We start from the raw sequence: 20147 nt of genomic DNA, 5'->3' as shown, positions 1-20147 counted from the left end.
GTCGATTGATCTAGGTCGTCAAAGTGCTTCATTTTGAGATGGAATACTTTCCTTGAGATAACCTTTCTCCCAAATTCATCTGGGTCGGATGATCCGGCCCTAGGCCGGATGATCCGGCCTGCCAGCCAAAACCCTCTGCCTCAGGCCGGATGATCCGGCCTGAATGGCTTCTCCTCACTGCCCTGGGTCGGATGATCCGGCCCTAGGTCGGATGATCCGGTCCATTCGCCTGAAACCCTCTGTTGCTTGCCGGTTGATCCGAACCCTTGGTCGGATGATCCGGCCCTGTGAGTTCTGGAGAGTTTTTCGTGCTTAAAGTGAGTGCTGGGTCGGATGATCCGGCTATAGGCCGGATGATCCGGTACCCTTCAGTTTACACATAACGGTCACTTGAGGAGGGTGGGGTATTTATACCCTCTCACCCCCCTCATTCATGGCTGCTCTTTCCCAACGACCTAACACTCCTGCACAGCATTGATTTTCACTCTCTCCTCCATCCAAGAGCTTGATTCTTGCCAAGATTCACCTAGGGATTGTGAGGAAGTGAGATTTGGGGTGTGGGAAGAGAGCACTTCGTGGTCTTTCACTTGTTCATCTCAAGAAGCACTTGAAGCATCCTCGATTCGTCGATTTGCGTTTGTTACTCTTGGAGTATTGCTCCTAGACGGTTAGAGGTGCCGGGAAGCTCCCATTCCTTTGTGGTTTGAGCTCCCGGAAGTTTGTATTACCCATCTCTTTGTGAGATCAATAGTAAGTAACTCAATCCTCCTTTGTGGTTGATTGTGAGAGACTTGGGGCTAGTCACAGCCCGGCTCCTTGTGAGCATCTCAACGGAGACGTAGCTCCTTTGTGGAGTGAACTTCGGATTAAATCTTGTGTCTCCATTTACTTATTGTTGTTCATATTGTTCTTGAGCTTGTTTTGACCCGAACTACTAGATAGGTGTAGATCTTTCACATTGAATACCTGCATAGGCTTTGTAATACCTTTTACCAACTTTGTATTCAAAGGGAATTGTCAAATTTTAAGTATATTTTGAATTTAGTGGTTGGTTACTTTCTCCCGGCAGGAAGATCCGATCTTAGGCCGGATCATCCGACCCCCTGGAAGATCCGACCTGGTGCCGGATCATCCGGCCCCTGACGATTTTCTGCCAAGATTTTCAGGAAAATTCGAACAAGGCCTATTCACCCCCCCCTCTAGGCCTAGTGTTGGTCCTTTCAGGAACACAGCTATGCTCACCGCCTCTGCCCAGTAGATGGCCAGCATGCCCCTCTGCTTCAGCAGGGCATGCGCCATTGCCACCACCGACTGATTGCGCTGCTCCACCACGCTGTTCTGCTGCGGCGTGTGAGGTGCCGAGTGGTGCCACTCTACTCCCTGGCCAGCAAAGTACTCGGCGAAGGATGCCGACGTGAACTGGCCGCTATTATCGGTGCCGAACACCTTCAGCTTCCTCCCGTACTAGTTCTCCGCAGTCGTCTGGATCTTCTTAATGGACTCCGGCGCGCTGCTCTTGTCTGCGAGAAAAGCGGTCCACATATACCTTGTGGCATCATCCACCAATAGCAGGATGTAGCGTCGGCCTCCTGGAGTTGCCGGCGTGATGGGGCCGCACAAGTTGCCATGTACAAGCTCGAGCGGCTTGTCCGCCCTGTACTTCTCTTGCTTGGGAAGGGGGCGTGTCGATGCTTGGTGGTGACGCAGACGTCACACAACTACTCGATGTGAGCCAGCTGTGGCAGCCCGCGCACCATGCTCCTCCGCCCCATCTGCTCGAGGGCGCCGAAGTTGACGTGCCCGAACCGGTCGTGCCACTACAGGCGTAATCGCCACAGCGCGCGGTGAGACAGACCGGCCTTGCGACCTCCAGTCGTAGCACGTACAACCTGTTCCCGCTGCGGGGAACCCTTACCAGTAGTCGGCTCTCGCGATCATGAATTTGCAAGACTCCATCTTCAATGTGGATCTTGGACCCGCTCTCATCGAGTTGCCCAACTGAGATGATGGAGTTGCGCAGCTTTGGGATGTAGTTGTCAGACCCAGGTACATCTGTTGTAACTACTCGTAGCCTAGTAGAACTACTCCTACAGTAGTCAAACTAGTCGGATATAGTAGGGAACTACCAGAAAAGTAATCGGGTAGGACTCTAGGGTATGTATCCGACTAGGACTCCCATGTAAACCTGTCCCCTGGACTATAAAGGGCGGACAGGACCCAATCCAGAAGAGAACCCAGCGATCATCTAGAGAATCACCCAGGAGATCACCCAATCACCATCAAAGATAATACAAACCACACAGGACATACGGTATTACGCTCTCGGTGGTCCGAATCTTTCTAAACCTTGTGTTATTTTGCACCTTCAAATTTCTGATCTCGGCAATACCCTAGCTACAAACTCACCACCTCGGGAGTATCCCTCGGTGGGTATGGCGGTAAAACAACGACAGTTATGGCTTCAAACTCCCTCCACAGCTGTTGGACCCAGCCCTTCTGAACCTTGTCACTGCCGACCCACATCGTCTTGATGGCGTTCCAAGCATCTGCAGCCGACTGCTTCTTGGCCACCCACGGCACCATCTCTGGCAGCACTGAGAGGATAAGGATATCTCTGTCCATGCAATCCTCCTGGAGGTCGCAATCGCCATACTCGATGACGTCCTAGAGGTTGCGGGCTTGGAGCATTACCTTCATGACCAGACTCCAGTGGATGTAGTTAGATCTCATCAGCATCGGGTACTTTGCGCCACCCGACTCCTTCACTACCCTCTGAACTGCTAGCCAGTCCCCATCCCGGTAGCGCCGCCCATGCTGGGAAAGGGGAGGGACGCCTCCGGTGGCGATGAGAGGTTACAGAGTCACTCGACGATGACCCCCCTAATCTTTCTTACCGATCAGCTTCTTCTCCTTCTTCACCTACCGCCTCGAGTCTTCTGGCCGCTGGTCTTTGGGCGTCAGGTCCTCCTTCCCGTAGAGACCCTCTTCGCCCTGGAACGACTTCTTGCTCTCCCTCATGCCTAGATACAACGGGCTTCCTGAATGGAGATATTGATCTAACGGATACTAAACCTAGGCTCAGGTACCAATTGTTGAAAACCCACTACCTATCGAATGGTTTCTCAGACACAACAGGTGGTTTGCCTGCACTAGGAGAAGATGAACACACTCGCACCTCTGAGGTTGTCTGCTCTAGGATTCCGACTGGATGCCGGTACCTGCTGTGTGCTTTCATTTAAATAGAGATTCCAAGGGGACAAGTTATAATAAAGGAGGCGCTGGTTCCGACTGGATGTCGGTACCTACTGTGTGCTTTCATTTAAATAGAGGTCCTAAAGGGACAGGTTATAATAAAGGAGGCGCCGGTACAAGACCCGGCGCAAGTTCCAAGTAAAAGTAGTCTTAGTGCATGGGCTGCATGCAAGCGGTAAATGCAGCGTGCTGCTAGTTAGGATTAGTTGATTTGGTCTAGATCATGCCTACACAAGGGTTAAAATCCCAACAGGCACGACCTCGTCGTGAAACCAATTTGCCGCTGTGATGTTTCTAGTTGCCGGCTAGGTAATTCAACATGTCATTTGAGATTCTGAGAACACTAGTATTTTGGACTAGAAACTGTAATGTTCTTACCGGTAGCAAGCTAATCAAGTGCCATGCTCATCGATACTCCAGAAAAATACCAATGCTTTACGTCCGGATGGGCCTGTAAAACACCACAAGACTGTGGTGAGAACAGGGAATGGAACTTGCAGATGCATAGTTCCAACGCAAACGCTGGATGCTGTCAACTTTGTGGAGGCGCCTCCCTGTTTGTTTTCAGTTCATCAGATTGAGCCATAACAACAATCGAATGAGCATGAAATTTTTGCGCATACATGATCGAATGAGCATGAAATTTTTACTGCATCTCAAGCATATAATGATTAGCCCACCATACAAATTTCACCATAATTGGACCACAGAAATTGTATCTATGAATTAATTATAGAAAAGTATACATCTAAAACTACAACAAAATTTTCTATCTAAATTATGACATATCATATGTTCACTCCATAGATCTACTCATATGGAGTTCAACAAAATTGGATTTTCCATTTTATAATTTTTTACTTACTATGATTTTTCAAATATTCAGCTAAAATAAATATAAATGAAAAAGAGAAAACCCGCCGAGAGAAACTAGCTAGGGAGGTTAGTGTTCGGTATCGCGAGTCTGAGGAATTCAGTCAGATGGTTTTATTATCTAAGGAGGAAAGACGGATTCGTTTCATAGTTCAGCGAGGTAAAAAGAACCTTTTTATTTTTCCAATACCAGATCCCATGCTAATTTTGCTTGTTCCGGAGTACGCTAACAGGCACAACATGAACGACTAGAGCCAGTTTTGAAGCTACCTGCATGGACATTCAGTGTAATTTCTTCATTTTTTTTCCATCTTAGAACCTGCAAGTTATCAGTCACTGTACATTTAAAAGTTTCTAGAAATTTGATATTTACACCAATAAGTACATACGAACGTAATTTCATCGCAAAATTAAAAAATATATCTATATTGAAAACACACATAGAATTAGCATATATTTTAACATGTGGATAAATTTTCTCAGGAATTGAAGTGATATATATTCTGTCTAGGTGTAAAATATGCTCTCTAAAGGAGAGAATAGTATCAACCGCACGTCGTATCAAAAGTCAATTAAACACGATCATCACACTTCAAATGGGGAAAAAGGCGGGTAGGGCGGTTACTGGTTGCTTAATCACCCCCATTAGTTTTTAGCAATAGGCATATTCTACCGACATTCATAGCGTACCAAATCGAGGGCCCATTTATTCTTTGAGTGTCTTCTTAGGCGTTGGAAATTCATTGCTCGATTAATTAATTAATTAATCCTGCCGATTTATTCTGAACTGTACGTGGAAATGCTCGATGCTCACGCGCTGACACGTATGAGAATGCAAAAGTATGACATTAAACAAATGGGGTTGTAAGCCAATGGCACCTAAAAATGTTCAGCATGATATTGTGTGCTAGAGCTTAACATAGGTCGGGTGTTTGCTTGGTTTTTTGCAAATCTATCATTTTAGCATAGATATATAGCAAAATCTACGTATCTAGATTTGCAAAAATAACCTACAATTTAGAATGAAGAAGGTAAAAGATATCGTCCGGGCACTATATCTGTTTATGTTTGTATTTATATAGGGAGTTTGTTCGAGAAACGAGGTGGTCCATTATAGTCTTACTTCTCAAATTTTTATTTGATTTAAGGAATATAATGGGTTGATCTATCATCACCTTATTATATTATAATCCTCATATGCACATAAATTAATATAAACACGAGGAATAAATGAACACTAGGCCTCTTGACATTATTTTTTAGGGAAAAGAAACAAAGCTCGATTGAATGATCAACTGGCCGTTTGCGTATCGCCTATACATTAGATGGTTTGATTCCCTGTTCTACACGTCATCATTTCAGTACTACAATAAAAAAATGTTACTATGGTACCTAGTTTGTTGTTTAGTCAAATATATGCAAAATCAGACGGTACTTTCAGCTATTTGATCTTGGTGATGTAATTTCTTTTCATGTCAAATTAAAACAACTGTAGAATACTGGCCCGTGGCTCATCCCAAGTCCCAACAGCTAAGATCACGAAAGTAGTAGAATTAACCTCTTAGCAGAATCAGAACATTTCCCAAATAACTAGCCACTCCATCCGGTACCCCCCTCACTCCTCTAGCTTGCACCGGCCACTTCCTCTAAAAGCCGGATGGCCGGCCGGCCGGCCGGCCGGCGGTCCTCTATAAAAGCCTTGTCACTTGGTCAGCTGGTCATCATCACCGCAACACAGAGCACAGACAGCAGCAGAGAACCAGCAGCCTGCTCGGTCGATCGAGCAAGTGAGGGGGTGAACGAAGTTTGATCGATCGTCAATGGCGGACGGCGGCGTGGCGAGGCTGGCGTCGCAGCGCGCGGTGGTGATCTTCGGGACGAGCAACTGCTGCATGTGCCACGCCGTGAAGACGCTCTTCTCCGACCTGGGCGCGAGCTGGGCGGTGTGCGAGCTGGACAAGGACCCCAGGGGCAAGGACATCGAGAAGGCGCTGGCGCGCATGGTGGGCCGCAGCCCGCCCGTGCCGGCGGTATTCATCGGCGGCAAGCTGGTCGGCCCCACCGACCAGGTCATGTCGCTGCACCTCGGCGGCAAGCTGGTGCCGCTGCTGCGCGAGGCCGGCGCCCTGTGGCTGTGAGCGCTAACCCATCAGCTAGCCTCCCATGATTAATGCTTAATGCATGAGTGAAGCTGCTTCTACGTATGCTTAATGCATATGAAGTTATGGTTACATGCTGCTGCTGCTGCTAGTCATTGAAAGGTCATCTAATTAAGATCCATGATCTTTCACTCTAGATACCTCTTGTAATCGCATAAGGAAGGCCCTGCAAGTTGTAACCTTTGACTCGTACAGTTAATTTTACTGCAACTCCTCTACTCCAGGCAGCATTTCGATCGATCGGAAAGTTCAACTGATGTTAGTGAACAGGTGTGTACATCAGAAGTTGCAGGGGGCGAGAGAATCCATGATGCTTGTCATCAGAAGGGAACAAGGCATAGCCAAACAAGTTGCAGTAGCTTAACCAGGTCAAATCGCCTCTGGATTTGGGCTAGCAGCAGCAGCAACCCTCCAAAAAGTGCAGACATGTCGGCTGCGGCCACTGCTGTCCCCACACGTGCTCCACGACCTTGATCGATCGATGAGCAGCGTACGCTGTTTCTGGGCCAGAAAGGCGGCAGAATCGGCGGAAAGGGCGGGTTGACCTGCTGCGCAGTCTAGGAACGACATGTGGCCCACGCGAGACGAGGCGGAGATTCCGCCCGCTGTGCCGGGCCGTGCGAACAGCGTGGGGTGGGGGGTGGGGGGGTGGGGGGGGGCTGGGCTGGACCGGGGTTAAGCAACACCTCCGCAGGCCTCGCACGGACAAGCCGGACGGGGTGAACATGAACGCCCAGCCCAACCCGAACGGCGCGCGCGCCAACGCCGACGGGAGGCAAACCTCACGACCGGTGCTTCCGCCTCTGCGCCCCCCTGCGCGTGCGCCGCCTGCCAGTGCCAGCACCCCGCGTGGTCCACGTCGCCGAGCGGCACGTCTGTCGGCGCGGACGAGAGCGGGCTGGCGCGCGGCGGCCGGGTGCGTGCCGATCGTCACTTGTCGAGCGGGACCTGCACGCTGGCGCCTGGCACGTAACGCCACGCACTGTCTCGATACCGGGCGTAGTGGACGCCGTTGCAACGCCCACCGTGCACGCACAGTGCTCAGCGTCTCGACCTGCTTCTCGACGTGCCGGCCTCTTTTCCGTGGCGCCGTGGCACGCTACTAGAGTATTTCTTGCTCCATTTCCAAACCACCACACTTGCTGACCGCTCCACGTCTCCACCATGGCTGCCGCCGGTGCCAATCACCGGCGCGCACACGTCGCGACGCGGGCTCGCCACGGCGCGGCGGCAGCGTCGTCAAATGTCAAGACCACCACTACGACCCTCGCGCGTCACCGGGCGGTGGCCGTGACATGGTCGCCCTTGGCCGCGCGTTCACGTGGCAGCGCCGGGCGCTGCTCCCACCTCGCCGCGGGCGACTGGGGCGGCCATGCCGGTTTTTACCTCGCCGCGGAGAGGAAGAGGACGAATTCGAAACCGACGACAGCAAACCGGCGCGGCACCGGTCGCTGGTGGCCGCTCGAAATATCCGCGTGGCCCGGCCAGGACCCAGGAGCTCTCGATGGCGTCGTCGTTTTCTCCGCGAGAGCTCCCCCAGCGCCAACGGTAACTCGAGCACTACTGCCAGCACTCAGCTCGCTGTCACTTCTCCGAGGAAAATTACAGCTTGTGGAGAAAGATGATGAGTCGGTGAAGGTGAAAACTTGAGGACAAAAAAAAAAAGTAACAGCACTGTGTGAGCGGTCAGCAGGGCCTGGCAAGTGAATGAGCTTGATGAGTGGCGCAGTAAACATGGGCCGGAATTAAGAGGCTGCTGCCGTGCCATTTAAAAGCGGAGAGGTGGCAGGCAGACGAGGAAAGCGGATGTGCCCCAAAGATCCCCTTCCTTTCTCTCTCTTCTCTCTCCTCCCCTGCCGTGCCTGCCCAGAGCTGACTTTTGCTCCGCCCCCCCCACCCCGCCCCCCCTCTCTACCACGCTTGCTTCGCTTTGCCCCCCAGCCTCATGTTCTTCCTCACCTTCGTGTAGCTTCCATCCCACTCCCACCGCCGCCCCCCGCTCCAGCCGAATCCCCCCACTAGCGCTCACCAATTGGGGCCCAGGCCCCCTCCCGCCGGCTTAAAAATCCGGTTTTGGGGAGGCTTGCTGCCGCAGATCAGGGAGACGCTCCCGGTTCATTCGGTGGGGGCGGTGTCCGCGTCCCCCGTCGTTCCTCGGTGGTGTCTTCTTCCGGGGGTGGTGTTCGGATGAGCTGCTTCGTGTGCTTCAGATCGGCCCAGGATGGGGAGGCCAAGAAGCCCGCCGCCGCCGACGCCAAGGACGCGCGCAAGGACGGGCCGCCGGATCGCGGGATGGCCAGGGTCGGATCAGGTGCGGCCGTGTAGCGAACTGGATCTGGGAATTGTTTGTTCCTCGCTTCTTTGCTACGGCGGCCCGGCGGCTTTGAGCTGTGCGGCGTTAGGCTTGGTCGTCTTCTTTTGCTGCTTGCTGCGCGTGAACCGTGAGAGTTTTCATAGAGCGAAATTAGCTATGAACGTGCGAAGGGGAGATCGTTCCAGTAAGCTTAGTGGTTATGGATCGGCGGAGACGAGCTTTGTGCTGCATTTGGTGGGGGACAGCACGGAACGCGTGCTAGTGCTAGGCTCATTCTGTGGCTATTACATTTAACTCTAGCTCGAGCGTTACCAGTACGCGTCCGTGGAGACTGGAGAGTGTCTGAAAGCGCGTTGGGCTGGATACAGATACACAGTAGTATACTGGTGGTATTTGTTTTCTGGAGTAATGGAAGCCACGAACCTCGATAGTCAATAGGTGGGTGGAAAGTGATGGATGTGTTGTTGCAGTCCTTCAACTTGGTAAGGATCGACAGGATTCAGGCACTGAGAACTGATTGTTGTATTGATGTTTTGCCTCTCGGGAATAGGTTTGGACTTTACAAGTATATTTTTTCCACCTAGGCAGCTCCCCATGTCTGTGACGTGCAAATTGTTTTTTTCCCACCTAGGCAGCTCCCATGTCTGTATCTCTGTGATGTGCAAATAAGCAATTGCATGCAGTGGCTTGGTGGTCTGATATTCTAAAATTATAGGATGTGTTTTTTTTATCCTGTATTCTAGGATGGGTTATAGTAACCTAATGCAGTGTAGAGAAGATGGGGGATGGGGGTTTGTAGGTAGTCCTTTCTTGGTCATTACATCCTTGTGATGATGCTTTCAAGTTTAGCCGAGTGACCATTGGAAGTAATCATCTGATTCCTAAACTGATTTTTAGAGCATCTAGAGTTGCAGGGCATGTTACATCCTCTTGCAACTTTCTTTATGTTTTACTGATACGATGCCGCTTCTCTGAGCTCTGCACTTTTCTCATGTTGAATCCTTTAATGTATTTGCTTACTGATTGAATGGATGCTATTTTTTTTTTGCTTAGATAAATCTAGATCACAGGGTGGATCAGACTCTAAGAAGGACATAATTATCCATAGAGATGGGAACAGTCAAAATATTGCAGCGCAGACTTTCACTTTTCGTGAACTTGCTGCTGCCACGAAGAACTTCAGGCAAGATTGCTTATTAGGGGAGGGAGGTTTTGGCCGTGTATATAAAGGACGTTTGGAGAATGGGCAGGTAAGTCTCTCTTAAACCATCTTAACGCATTGGCCTTTTGTCTGTAATGCTAAGTCCTCTCAATTTGGGTTTTGAGTGGTTTTGATTGAAATATTAAATAAAATGCTGATGGAATTACTGTCTTTTTCTCTTTAATGCACACTTGCAGTAGTCCTGGATGCTAACCAAATAATTCTACTTATGTACTTGGATTAGTCCTGGATACTAACATAATTCTACTTCCCAGGCTGTTGCTGTGAAGCAACTTGATCGTAATGGTCTCCAAGGAAATAGGGAATTTCTGGTTGAGGTTCTCATGCTCAGTCTCTTACATCACACTAACCTGGTCAATCTAATTGGCTACTGTGCTGACGGTGACCAACGCCTTCTTGTTTATGAGTTTATGCCATTGGGGTCGCTAGAAGATCATCTGCATGGTTTGTGTATCCTCTCTGTCATCTAGTCTTCTGAAATTCCATGAGTGCCTGTAACAACGTTAAGGAAAGCATCATGTCACTCTGCAGGAGTGGCATGCTTCATCTGACTGTTAAACATGTGCTATTCTTGACTTGACTGTACATGTGCACTTAGGTTGATAGATCGTGATTCTTGGTTCAGCATAAAAGTTAAAACCATCAGGATGTATGTTGTACTACTATTGGGCCTATCATATATGTTCTGTGTGCCAAATTTCACTTCTTTCGGCTGGCTGTAATTTTCATATTCTAAAATGACTTGGTTTTTGTTTGAGACTTGTGTGTGTATTTAGCCACACTTATGGATGAAGCTTGCTGATTGAAAAGTTAAAACTGTGAGATAAAAACTGCAGAAAAGAAAAAAATAGAGAAAAAAATAGAAACTCCAAATTCAGAAGGTTCTCAACCCAAAAACAAAAATGGTAACCAAACCATATATAGATTTTTTTTTCTGACTAGAGTTTATATTCATGGTTTTTATATTTTATTTCGTTCTTCCAATTCTTGGTTGAAACAACTCTCTGGTCTTGTAACTGAGGAGTATCTGTTTTGTATATAGATCTGCCACCAGATAAAGAAGCTCTTGATTGGAACACACGGATGAAGATAGCCGCAGGTGCTGCTAAGGGCTTAGAGTACCTTCACGACAAGGCAAGCCCTCCTGTTATTTACAGGGATTTCAAGTCGTCAAACATTCTTCTTGGAGAAGGATTTCACCCGAAGCTATCGGACTTTGGCCTTGCAAAACTTGGTCCAGTTGGTGACAAGACACATGTTTCAACACGTGTGATGGGTACATATGGCTACTGTGCCCCAGAATATGCAATGACTGGGCAGCTCACAGTCAAGTCCGATGTTTATAGCTTTGGTGTTGTGTTCCTTGAACTGATCACAGGGCGCAAAGCAATTGACAACACCAGGCCCCAGGGGGAGCAAAACCTAGTGGCATGGGTATGTTTCTTATTTCATTGCATGTAGCTCTTTTTATGTCCGACAGCATGAAAATCAAGCTGTGTGCGCTTATGAATGAATGCCTCTCGTAATTCTACATCTGTCATTTGAAATTGCTATCTGATACTATTTTCTACTGCAATCTTGCAGCATCAGCAACATTCATTTAGACAGTTTTATCTGGAAAATTAATGCAGTTCATCTAATATGCAGGCTCGTCCACTGTTTAAGGACCGCAGGAAGTTTCCTAAAATGGCTGATCCGATGCTTCAGGGCCGCTTCCCCATGAGGGGTCTATATCAGGCATTAGCTGTTGCTGCCATGTGTTTGCAAGAGCAAGCTACCACACGCCCTCATATCGGGGACGTCGTCACTGCCCTCTCATATCTTGCTTCTCAGGCATATGACCCAAATGCCCCTGTTCAACATAGTCGGAGCAATTCATCTACCCCCAGGGCCAGAAATCCTGCTGGGTGGAACGATGACCAACGCAGCATGCGCTCCCCAAACCGCCACTCTCCAGACCTGCGGAGGAGAGAAGCTGCCAGGGCATCGAAGTATGGAGCAGAGGTTAGCAGGACTAGCTCTACTGGTGATTCCGGTCGGCGATCAGGATTGGATGACATGGACATGACAGGGTCGCAAGTGGGTAGTCCAGCTCAAACTGGAAGGAGAAGAGAAACTCCTAGGGCCGCTGACAGGCAGCGTGCTATCGCGGAGGCCAAAATGTGGGGGGAATACTCAAGAGAGCGATCAAATGGTCATGGCAGCTTTGACAGCACAAACGAGTAAAGCCGGCAGGTTTTGTTTCAGACATCATTTCAGCAGAGGGGTGAGTTGAGTTCACTCATCAGCACCAAAAGGGATCTGGTGTCGGTCTCGGATACATTGTCATCAGTACCATTGTCTGTGAATAAGGCTTTTCTTGCTCTTTCATGCATCCTCCTGGCGTCCATTCCTTGCGAATGTGATCGTGTTATATGCTTCGGTGGAGCTGAGGAGCCTGTAGGATTCAGTTGGAGAGGGTAGATTTGAGAAGAGGGGGTGCACAGAGTCGCATTTGACGAGTGCGTTTTTTGCGGTTATATCATATAAGTATGCATGCTCAAATTCTTCTATGTTGTGAATGTATGACTCGGTGTCAGGTTTCGCTGCCTGAGGCCGTGAAGCTTTGTGAATTCCTGTTTGGATATGTGTAGGGTAGGCTACGGTGTTTAGTACAACTGTTTTTTTTGAGAAATTGGTGTTATTACCCCTACTTTGAAGTGCAATTGTGATTATACCCTCGTTTTTCTTAACTTTATGATTTTGCCCTTACTATTAATAAGTCAATAGTAAGGGTAAAATCACAAAGTTAAGCAAAATGAGGGTAAAATCACAATGGCACTATGAACTATGAAGTAGGGGCAAAAACATAAATGCCCCCCTTTTTTCTTGGGGATCCTCCTATCATGTTGAGTTGCAGAACACCTGCATATTTGTATGAGCATGCTGTACTGATAGTTGTAACATGTGCAGACGACTGTTGAGCACGATGCGCAGCCCGGGACGGCGACAGATTGACATTGGCTGGACCCGATCACTGGAGGCGCCGGCATCAAACCGTTCCCGAACTTTTGGCGGCTGGTATTGCCGGTACAGCTTGATCAGTCCGTCCTCAAGGAGATCATACGAAGGAAATCCGTCAGAGATCTTTCCAACCTACCTTTCAACTGCCTCACCGTATCCAATGAATGCTACTCCCTCCGTCTCAGTCCCAGATCGCCTTGACGTCGAGTGAAACCAAAATGGACCTCCAAGCCGGGCTTTCAGAGACCAATCTTTTCCACACGAGCTGGAGCAAAGGCCAAAGTTCTCCAAAGCCGCGTTTGGCGAGTGGGGACGAGAGCACGGCGGTCTTTTCCCGCGGGGGAGAACGAGGAACAGTAGCCCATGGCGTCGTACACTCGTCTTCCCTTCTAGCACTCCCACCTGCCGCAGGCTGCCGCCGCTGACCACCATCTGAACGATCGCCAAGAAGAGGAAGAGAGCCCCCACGGCGGCGACTAGGCGGATCGTCGCCGAGATCCGCGCTCACTGCTACGTGGACCCACGCGTCAGTTTCGTTCCACGCGAGGGCCCGAGCAGGTACGGGCCCCACCGGTCGGTGAGAGTCAAGGGGCTGCGAGTTGCGAGAGTGGGTGGATATTTGCAGGCTGCTCCTTTTGGCCCAGCCGCCGGGGTAGGTGAGCCGAGCGCTGGCCAACACGATTCGCGCAGGCGGCGGGCGGCTTCAGGCGCTGCAGATCAAAAGGAGGCCCGAACTCCAAAGTCCACCGTGCATCCCTTCCTCCTGCCCCCGCCCGCCCCAACTCCGAACCGCACTGCAGCGCCCGACGGTCGAGCGCGCCTCGATCCAGATCCAGGTAACCTCCTTGGCTCCTCCTCCCGCCGTGACTGCGCCTCTCTCTTGCTCCCTCCTCCCGTAGGCGTTGTCCTCCTCCCATCCGGAATCGGTTGGTTGGTTCCCGGTTCTGCTCGTCAGGGATGCCCCAGCTCGCTTGGACGGGTTCGGTGTTACGTTCTGCGCTCTCCTGGTTCTGCTCGTCAATCCGGACCTTCCTTTCTTGAACGGATAATCCTAGTCCTACCCGAATCTGATACGAATTAACGTTACCGATGGACTTTTGATACGAAAATTCTGTAGATTCGACTACTTTCTCGTCGTTTAAAACAGTCCGTTGGGTTGCTACACACTGAAATACCTGCTGTAGTTTAGTTACCTCTGAAATCTTAACATGCCGCACGTATGTGTCTGTTATCCTCCCATTTTTTCTCTCGCCAAATTGGCTTTTATAGTGTGCACCCTTGTAGTAGTCATCAGTCAGCACTTAGCACTAGTCCATTGCAGTTGATTTCTTAGTCTTTTGTTCACAACAAACCAGCAGTAATCAGGATGATGCATCTTCGTCCTTCCGATTCACATGCACGGCACGGCCAGTCTAATGGGTTGTAAGTTTGGGGAATGTGGTGATCCACCACCACCCAATTGCTTTACGCACATGTTTGGTTTCAAGAATAGAATGGGGTGATCTGTCACCACTTCATTCCCCACATGCACATAATTAATTAGTACGGATATGAGAATGGTGTCATCGCAACAACATAATTCATGGCATTGAGGCCATTATGGACCATCCTCATAGGATGGATTTATTTTCTCATACCAAACACCAATACAGGTCCAAAGCACACATCCTCTGTTACGTTTGGATTGAGATCTGTGTGCAGTGCATTTTCAATCCATAAACCTGATGTGTTTGGTGCTTGTGTGTCCAGGTTGGAGATGGCTCTTACGAGAATTGGTCTCGCCGGCCTCGCGGTCATGGGGCAGAACCTTGCCCTCAACATAGCAGAGAAAGGGTTCCCTATCTCTGTCTACAACAGGACGACCTCCAAGGTGGATGAGACCGTGCAGCGTGCCAAGCTGGAAGGAAACCTCCCTGTGTATGGTTTCCATGACCCTGCATCCTTCGTGAACTCCATTCAGAAGCCGCGTGTCGTCATCATGCTTGTCAAGGCTGGGGCGCCGGTTGACCAGACCATCGCCACCCTTGCGGCACACCTGGAGCAGGGCGATTGTATCATTGATGGAGGAAATGAGTGGTATGAGAACACGGAGAGGAGGGAGAAGGCAATGGAGGAGCGTGGACTCCTATACCTTGGCATGGGTGTCTCCGGAGGAGAGGAGGGTGCCCGCAATGGCCCGTCTTTGATGCCTGGAGGCTCTTTTGAGGCGTACAAGTACATCGAAGATATTCTTCTGAAGGTCGCTGCCCAGGTCCCTGACAGCGGCCCGTGTGTCACATATATTGGCAAAGGTGGATCAGGCAACTTTGTCAAGATGGTTCACAATGGAATTGAATACGGTGACATGCAACTGATTGCTGAGGCATATGATGTTCTCAAGTCAGTAGGTAAGCTCACAAACAGTGAACTGCAGCAGGTGTTCTCTGAATGGAACAAGGGTGAGCTCCTCAGTTTCTTGATTGAGATCACCGCAGATATTTTTGGTATCAAGGATGAGCAGGGTGAAGGCTACCTGGTCGACAAGGTCCTGGACAAGACCGGGATGAAAGGAACTGGGAAATGGACGGTCCAGCAGGCTGCAGAACTTTCTGTGGCTGCTCCTACAATTGAGGCATCCTTGGACTCGAGGTTCCTCAGCGGTCTGAAGGACGAGCGGGTCGAGGCTTCCAAAATCTTCCAAGGTGACTACTCCACTGGCCTACCAGTGGACAAGGCACAGCTGATCGAGGATGTGAGGCAAGCTCTCTACGCCTCCAAGATCTGCAGTTACGCACAGGGCATGAACATCATCAAGGCCAAGAGCTCAGAGAAAGGATGGGGACTCAACCTTGGTGAGCTAGCGAGGATCTGGAAGGGAGGGTGCATCATCCGTGCCATCTTCCTCGACCGCATCAAGAAGGCCTATGATAGGAACCCCAACCTTGCCAACCTCCTTGTGGACCCTGAGTTCGCCCAGGAGATCATGGACAGGCAAGCTGCTTGGCGCAGGGTAGTCTGCCTAGCCATCAACAATGGCGTTAGCACCCCAGGCATGTCTGCGAGTCTGGCCTACTTCGACTCCTACCGCAGGGACAGGCTGCCCGCCAACCTGGTCCAGGCACAGAGGGACTACTTCGGGGCTCACACCTACGAGAGGGTCGACATGCCTGGTTCTTTCCACACCGAGTGGTTCAAGATTGCGCGCAACTCCAAGATCTGAGCTGCTGCTGCTGCACAAACGGCATGCCAAAACACGATAAGACATGGTTTCGTGCCTTCATATACTGCCGGATGTTGAGTAATCAGTCATATATCGTTTGCAGGGGAGGAACTGTGGTTGAATTTTATTTTCCATGCGCATTGCTTAAGTTAGGTCAGAAGTTCAGAGTTCCCTCTTGTAAGCACTAAGCAGTCCCGGATGGAGAACATTTAAATTTGCTGGAACTTTGCATTTATGTTCGTAAGTTTATTACATGAATAAAAGCATTTTGGCATGCTTGTTTTTAGTTCTCATGTTGATCAATCATTACATTTACCTTTGCCTTGAAAGGAACTATTTCTCTTGTATTAGTTCTCTAGCCTCTGTGTTGTTGCATGATGAACTGTTGACTGGTAAGTGTCCCAGTACATTTAAACTAGGCTTGATGGACAACTTTGAAATAGCTTAATATCATTTCACGAACGCTCATACTACCAGTTTAAAAGAAACACGAATGCTCCAAGTTTTGTTGTTGCTCACACTAGATTGGATGAATTATTGATTTTCTGACACATTTGTCAAATATCAGCACATATGTTTGCAAACTGAGCAATATATTACGCAACCACATTTACAGCAAGCATATCCAAATCTGCATGCTCCTTTCACCCTCCTGTTTGATGCAGGAATAATTTAACAGCTAGCATCACAAGGGAGATGAGAGGGAACATCTGTGCAGTGGTAGCTCACATTACTGATTCGTGATGCTATCGTACTATACACATCATACATTGGTTCACTGGGCAGTGAATCCTCTATCATTCGACAAACCAGGTTGCTTTGATAATATGACATTACCGTTGAGGTCCATCTGATACTGCAATTTGCTGTAGTCCATGACGATTCTGCAGCTGCTCCAGTCTTCTGCATGCATGCTGACACCGAGATAGTATATATGGTCACGCACGCTAATTCCACTTACCGACCTGAATACCAACAGATATATAGCTGAGTATGAAAAGCTCCCAAAAGTTAAAAGTGAAGAGAAAGAAAAGAAATGATAACAATGCATCTGCTGTGTTCTTTCATCTGAGAGAGATCGCGGACCTGCTGCATGTTGGGTCTTCACCAGAATCATCACAGATCTTCTCCACAGAGTACACTAAGCTTCCTAGTCCAATGTTATGGATCCATACCTGAAGAAATGAAAAATATTGGAATCTAGGGAAGCATAGAAACCAGGAGTACCAGCTATCTGTAAAAGTGGAATAGTAATAGTAATTGTACTCTAGAGTGCATATCATACCTCTCTTGGGAAGTGATGATAGGTCTTCTCTGGGAAGAATGAGAAGTATGGTGGCAGGTGGGGCACGATATCGTGGGCATGAGTAACTCGAATTGCATGAGGCAAGTATGTCTTGAAATAAGAAGCAAAAGCAGCATTGCCAATACGAGGCTGCCCAAATGTCATCAGTTTTACGCCATCCAGTCCGTAGTTCACCTAAAAGAACATGGACATTTATTTGGATGTAGAAGTTAAACAAGAAGGAAGAAAGTTTTGGCAAAATAGTCTTGTTTTTTAAGGAAACATGGCAGTCCAAACTTTTTAATTTAGTAAACATGGCAAAATTCTAACTGCTCAGACATGTGGAAGATTGTCCGAAACACAAAATAAGCTTTAGGTTGCTAAATGAAAGATGAAGAAACATCGTCTCCACAACAGGCTAACCCAACAGCTGCAAATATAGCTATCGAGCATAAGTTTCTGAAGAACAAGTAGTAAAAGCTTAAAGCGCATATGCTTCAGGCAAGGCTCAGTACTTACAACAAGATCAAGTGCACAAAATGAAGCCATAGCCCCACCCATTGAATGCCCCGTGATCATGATTGGAATATCTCCATAAAATTTCCTAGTCTTTTGAATACCGCTGACTACTCCATCACGTAGTGTCGTGTTGTGGTAGGCAGAATAAAACCCTCGGTGCACCTATAACCAGGTAGAATACTAGTATGAAATATGAACCGGGTTTATCACAAGTGCAGTTTAACTATAATCCTTCAGCTATACTCACCATTGCTTCAGGCATACCAGGATAGTCAAGATCAAGCTGTTTCCATAACAAGTCCTCTATCCAATTCTGAATGCTGAGAAATTGGACAACCAGTACAGTTAAGGTAACAAAGTACATTTTTACACATTGCACAGAGATATACCTCATTTTCAACTAAAAAGGTCAAGTATTTATAACAGATAAAATGCATCATAATGAATGGTAGTAGCACATAACTGATCTATTCATGTAAGTTTAAAGTGGCAGAAGTTCTGAATTGAAACAAGAATATCAGTTTTTAAGAACTATAAGCAAAAAAGAGATCTAATGTACCTGTTCTCTTGAGTTCCTCTAAACACAACAACAGCAGCATTAATATCACTAGCAAAACCAACATATGCCTGCTTATTCATTGAAACATGATCAGTATACTATACGATATGGAGATAAAGGTACGAAAAAAGTAGGGAAGAACCTCCAAGCAGTTCTCGACATTTACAACGATCTCTATCATCTCGAACCCCTGGGTCATCCAATAAGATTTCATCATCCATCCCCAAAATTACATAAGGTGGGATGGAAAGACTCAGAACATAGGCGAGTGGTAGTGAAGGTTTACCTTGATCAAGTCAGTGCATCGAGCACATGTCCAATTAAACAATTGTGTCAAATCAGCAGTATAGATCTGCAAAATATCACGACATTTAACTACAAAACATGGTAAAAGAAAATGCAGAAACCTACACATAGTGGTATGTTTTTGTATGAATTTTGCGTAAATAGTGGAAGGAATTAATTGACATTGAGGAAAAACTAAGGGAAGAAAGGTAAATGAGTTTACCGCAGCAGCATACTCCACAAGTATCTTGGCAAGAGTGGAGTTGTATATGGTAGTGGAGGGGTTATGTTTGATCGTAAGTTCTGTTTGACAAAAGTAAAGAATAGTGATCAAGATTCATCATTAAGAAAATACTGAAGAGTAATATGGAACATGATGAATACTTGGAGACAAACCAGCTAACAAAAACAATAGTATGTAACATGGAAATTATAATCATACAGAAAATTTCTTCAGAAGTTAAAGTGGAAATATGTGGCGTCTTTGAATCAAATCTGCATGCAAACTAATGTACTAATATACAAAAATATTGATGTCACTTGTTCAAGAAAACTGACTATGACCAGGCTACAAAACCATACCAACAGGACACGCCTCCAACGTTTTCAACCTCAAGAATTGAAATGAAAAAGCAAGGTATTATGTATACTACTAAATGGGTTAGCATAAAAACATGGCCGGAACATGTTTCGGCGTATTGCACTGTAATTTGCCATGTATGTGGTACCCTATTTTCGTTTTAGAAATAAACAGCATGTCAGTTCATCCAGTGGCTTCTGAAAAATTGACTATCTCATCTGTTTGCAGATTGTTTCTCTCTCTTTTTTTTTCACAAATGCTCCCATGCGCATACCAAACTGGACCAAATGAAGTGGAATGAGCACCTCTAAATACAAGCAGGCACAGTTACAACGCAACATTGTGGGGGCTAATTGCTTACCTCTCCCGGAGCAAACAGCAAGCAAGCACAGCAAAAGAGCCGCCTTTAGCAACCCGCGGCGCTCCATGCCCTGAAAACACAGCACGGAGAAACCAGGCGCACTCAAAATCACGACGAATCCCGCACGAAGTCAACTAATTCTGGAAGAAATTGGGTGAAATAGCTCTGGAGTCGCTTACCGGAGGCCGAAATCGGCGGAACCCAGGCCGAAAACCCGTCGCGCACGATCGTGGAGCGCAAGAACTTGGGGAGGAGACTGGAGGATCCCCGATTGGCCAATCCGAACCAGTGCGAAATTTTATTCTGACAAGCAATCCGAGTTCTGACTTTCTGGAGGTGCGGGGACAGTCGGGATACTAAGTTGAGAAGACGGAAATAATAAAATAAATTAGGACTGATAAATTAATGGAGCGAAGAAGCGAGAGCACGGCACGGTGATTAGATTAGGGGTGATCTTATATAGGAGCGAGAACAAGAACACTGGGTCGGTGTGAAATGACACGGATGCCCCCCTGAACCTTATCGGGATTCGGATT

At 48.0% G+C, this 20147-nt stretch overlaps 4 protein-coding genes across 4 annotated transcripts; 3 read left to right on the top strand and 1 right to left on the bottom strand.

Moving 5' to 3' along the window:
• The first annotated feature begins 5870 nt into the window (after positions 1-5870).
• LOC112895455 (putative glutaredoxin-C2) lies at positions 5871-6361 on the top strand. Its single transcript, XM_025963404.1, has one exon. The coding sequence runs from the start codon at positions 5946-5948 to the stop codon at positions 6261-6263; it is 318 nt and encodes a 105-aa protein (XP_025819189.1). The 5' UTR covers positions 5871-5945; the 3' UTR covers positions 6264-6361.
• Positions 6362-8165: 1804 nt separating this feature from the next.
• On the top strand, positions 8166-12512 carry LOC112894185 (receptor-like cytoplasmic kinase 185). Its single transcript, XM_025961812.1, has 5 exons — positions 8166-8595; positions 9652-9848; positions 10075-10264; positions 10863-11254; positions 11468-12512. The coding sequence occupies exons 1-5, from the start codon at positions 8472-8474 to the stop codon at positions 12044-12046; spliced, it is 1482 nt and encodes a 493-aa protein (XP_025817597.1). The 5' UTR covers positions 8166-8471; the 3' UTR covers positions 12047-12512.
• Positions 12513-13247: 735 nt separating this feature from the next.
• On the top strand, positions 13248-16313 carry LOC112894186 (6-phosphogluconate dehydrogenase, decarboxylating 1). Its single transcript, XM_025961813.1, has 2 exons — positions 13248-13659; positions 14573-16313. Exon 2 carries the CDS (start codon positions 14580-14582, stop codon positions 16020-16022), a length of 1443 nt encoding a protein of 480 aa, XP_025817598.1. The 5' UTR covers positions 13248-13659; positions 14573-14579; the 3' UTR covers positions 16023-16313.
• Positions 16314-16596: 283 nt separating this feature from the next.
• Positions 16597-20060, bottom strand: LOC112894188 (probable feruloyl esterase A). The gene is made up of 11 exons (XM_025961816.1): positions 19791-20060; positions 19612-19681; positions 18894-18973; positions 18672-18737; positions 18528-18575; positions 18386-18453; positions 18074-18146; positions 17827-17988; positions 17308-17502; positions 17109-17197; positions 16597-16987 (listed from the first exon to the last, which is right to left on the bottom strand). The coding sequence occupies exons 2-11, from the start codon at positions 19676-19678 to the stop codon at positions 16798-16800; spliced, it is 1038 nt and encodes a 345-aa protein (XP_025817601.1). The 5' UTR covers positions 19679-19681; positions 19791-20060; the 3' UTR covers positions 16597-16797.
• Positions 20061-20147: the final 87 nt, after the last annotated feature.

The sequence above is a fragment of the Panicum hallii genome, chromosome 5, assembly GCF_002211085.1.
Source record: "Panicum hallii strain FIL2 chromosome 5, PHallii_v3.1, whole genome shotgun sequence".
Lineage (NCBI taxonomy): Eukaryota > Viridiplantae > Streptophyta > Magnoliopsida > Poales > Poaceae > Panicum > Panicum hallii.
Note: the sequence above shows the minus strand (reverse complement) of the source record. Positions and strands in the feature narration are given on the sequence as shown.

Coding starts and splice junctions, on each gene's coding strand:
- LOC112894186 (XM_025961813.1), top strand. CDS start 14,580: ATGGCTCTTACGAGAATTGGTCTCGCCGGCCTCGCGGTCATGGGGCAG.
- LOC112895455 (XM_025963404.1), top strand. CDS start 5,946: ATGGCGGACGGCGGCGTGGCGAGGCTGGCGTCGCAGCGCGCGGTGGTG.
- LOC112894188 (XM_025961816.1), bottom strand. CDS start 19,678: ATGGAGCGCCGCGGGTTGCTAAAGGCGGCTCTTTTGCTGTGCTTGCTT. Junction 17,989..18,073: donor CTGGTATGCCTGAAGCAATG/GTGAGTATAGCT, acceptor ACCTGGTTATAG/GTGCACCGAGGGTTTTATTC. Junction 17,198..17,307: donor ATCATCACTTCCCAAGAGAG/GTATGATATGCA, acceptor TCATTTCTTCAG/GTATGGATCCATAACATTGG.
- LOC112894185 (XM_025961812.1), top strand. CDS start 8,472: ATGAGCTGCTTCGTGTGCTTCAGATCGGCCCAGGATGGGGAGGCCAAG. Junction 8,596..9,651: donor GATGGCCAGGGTCGGATCAG/GTGCGGCCGTGT, acceptor TTTTTTGCTTAG/ATAAATCTAGATCACAGGGT. Junction 11,255..11,467: donor AGCAAAACCTAGTGGCATGG/GTATGTTTCTTA, acceptor TCTAATATGCAG/GCTCGTCCACTGTTTAAGGA.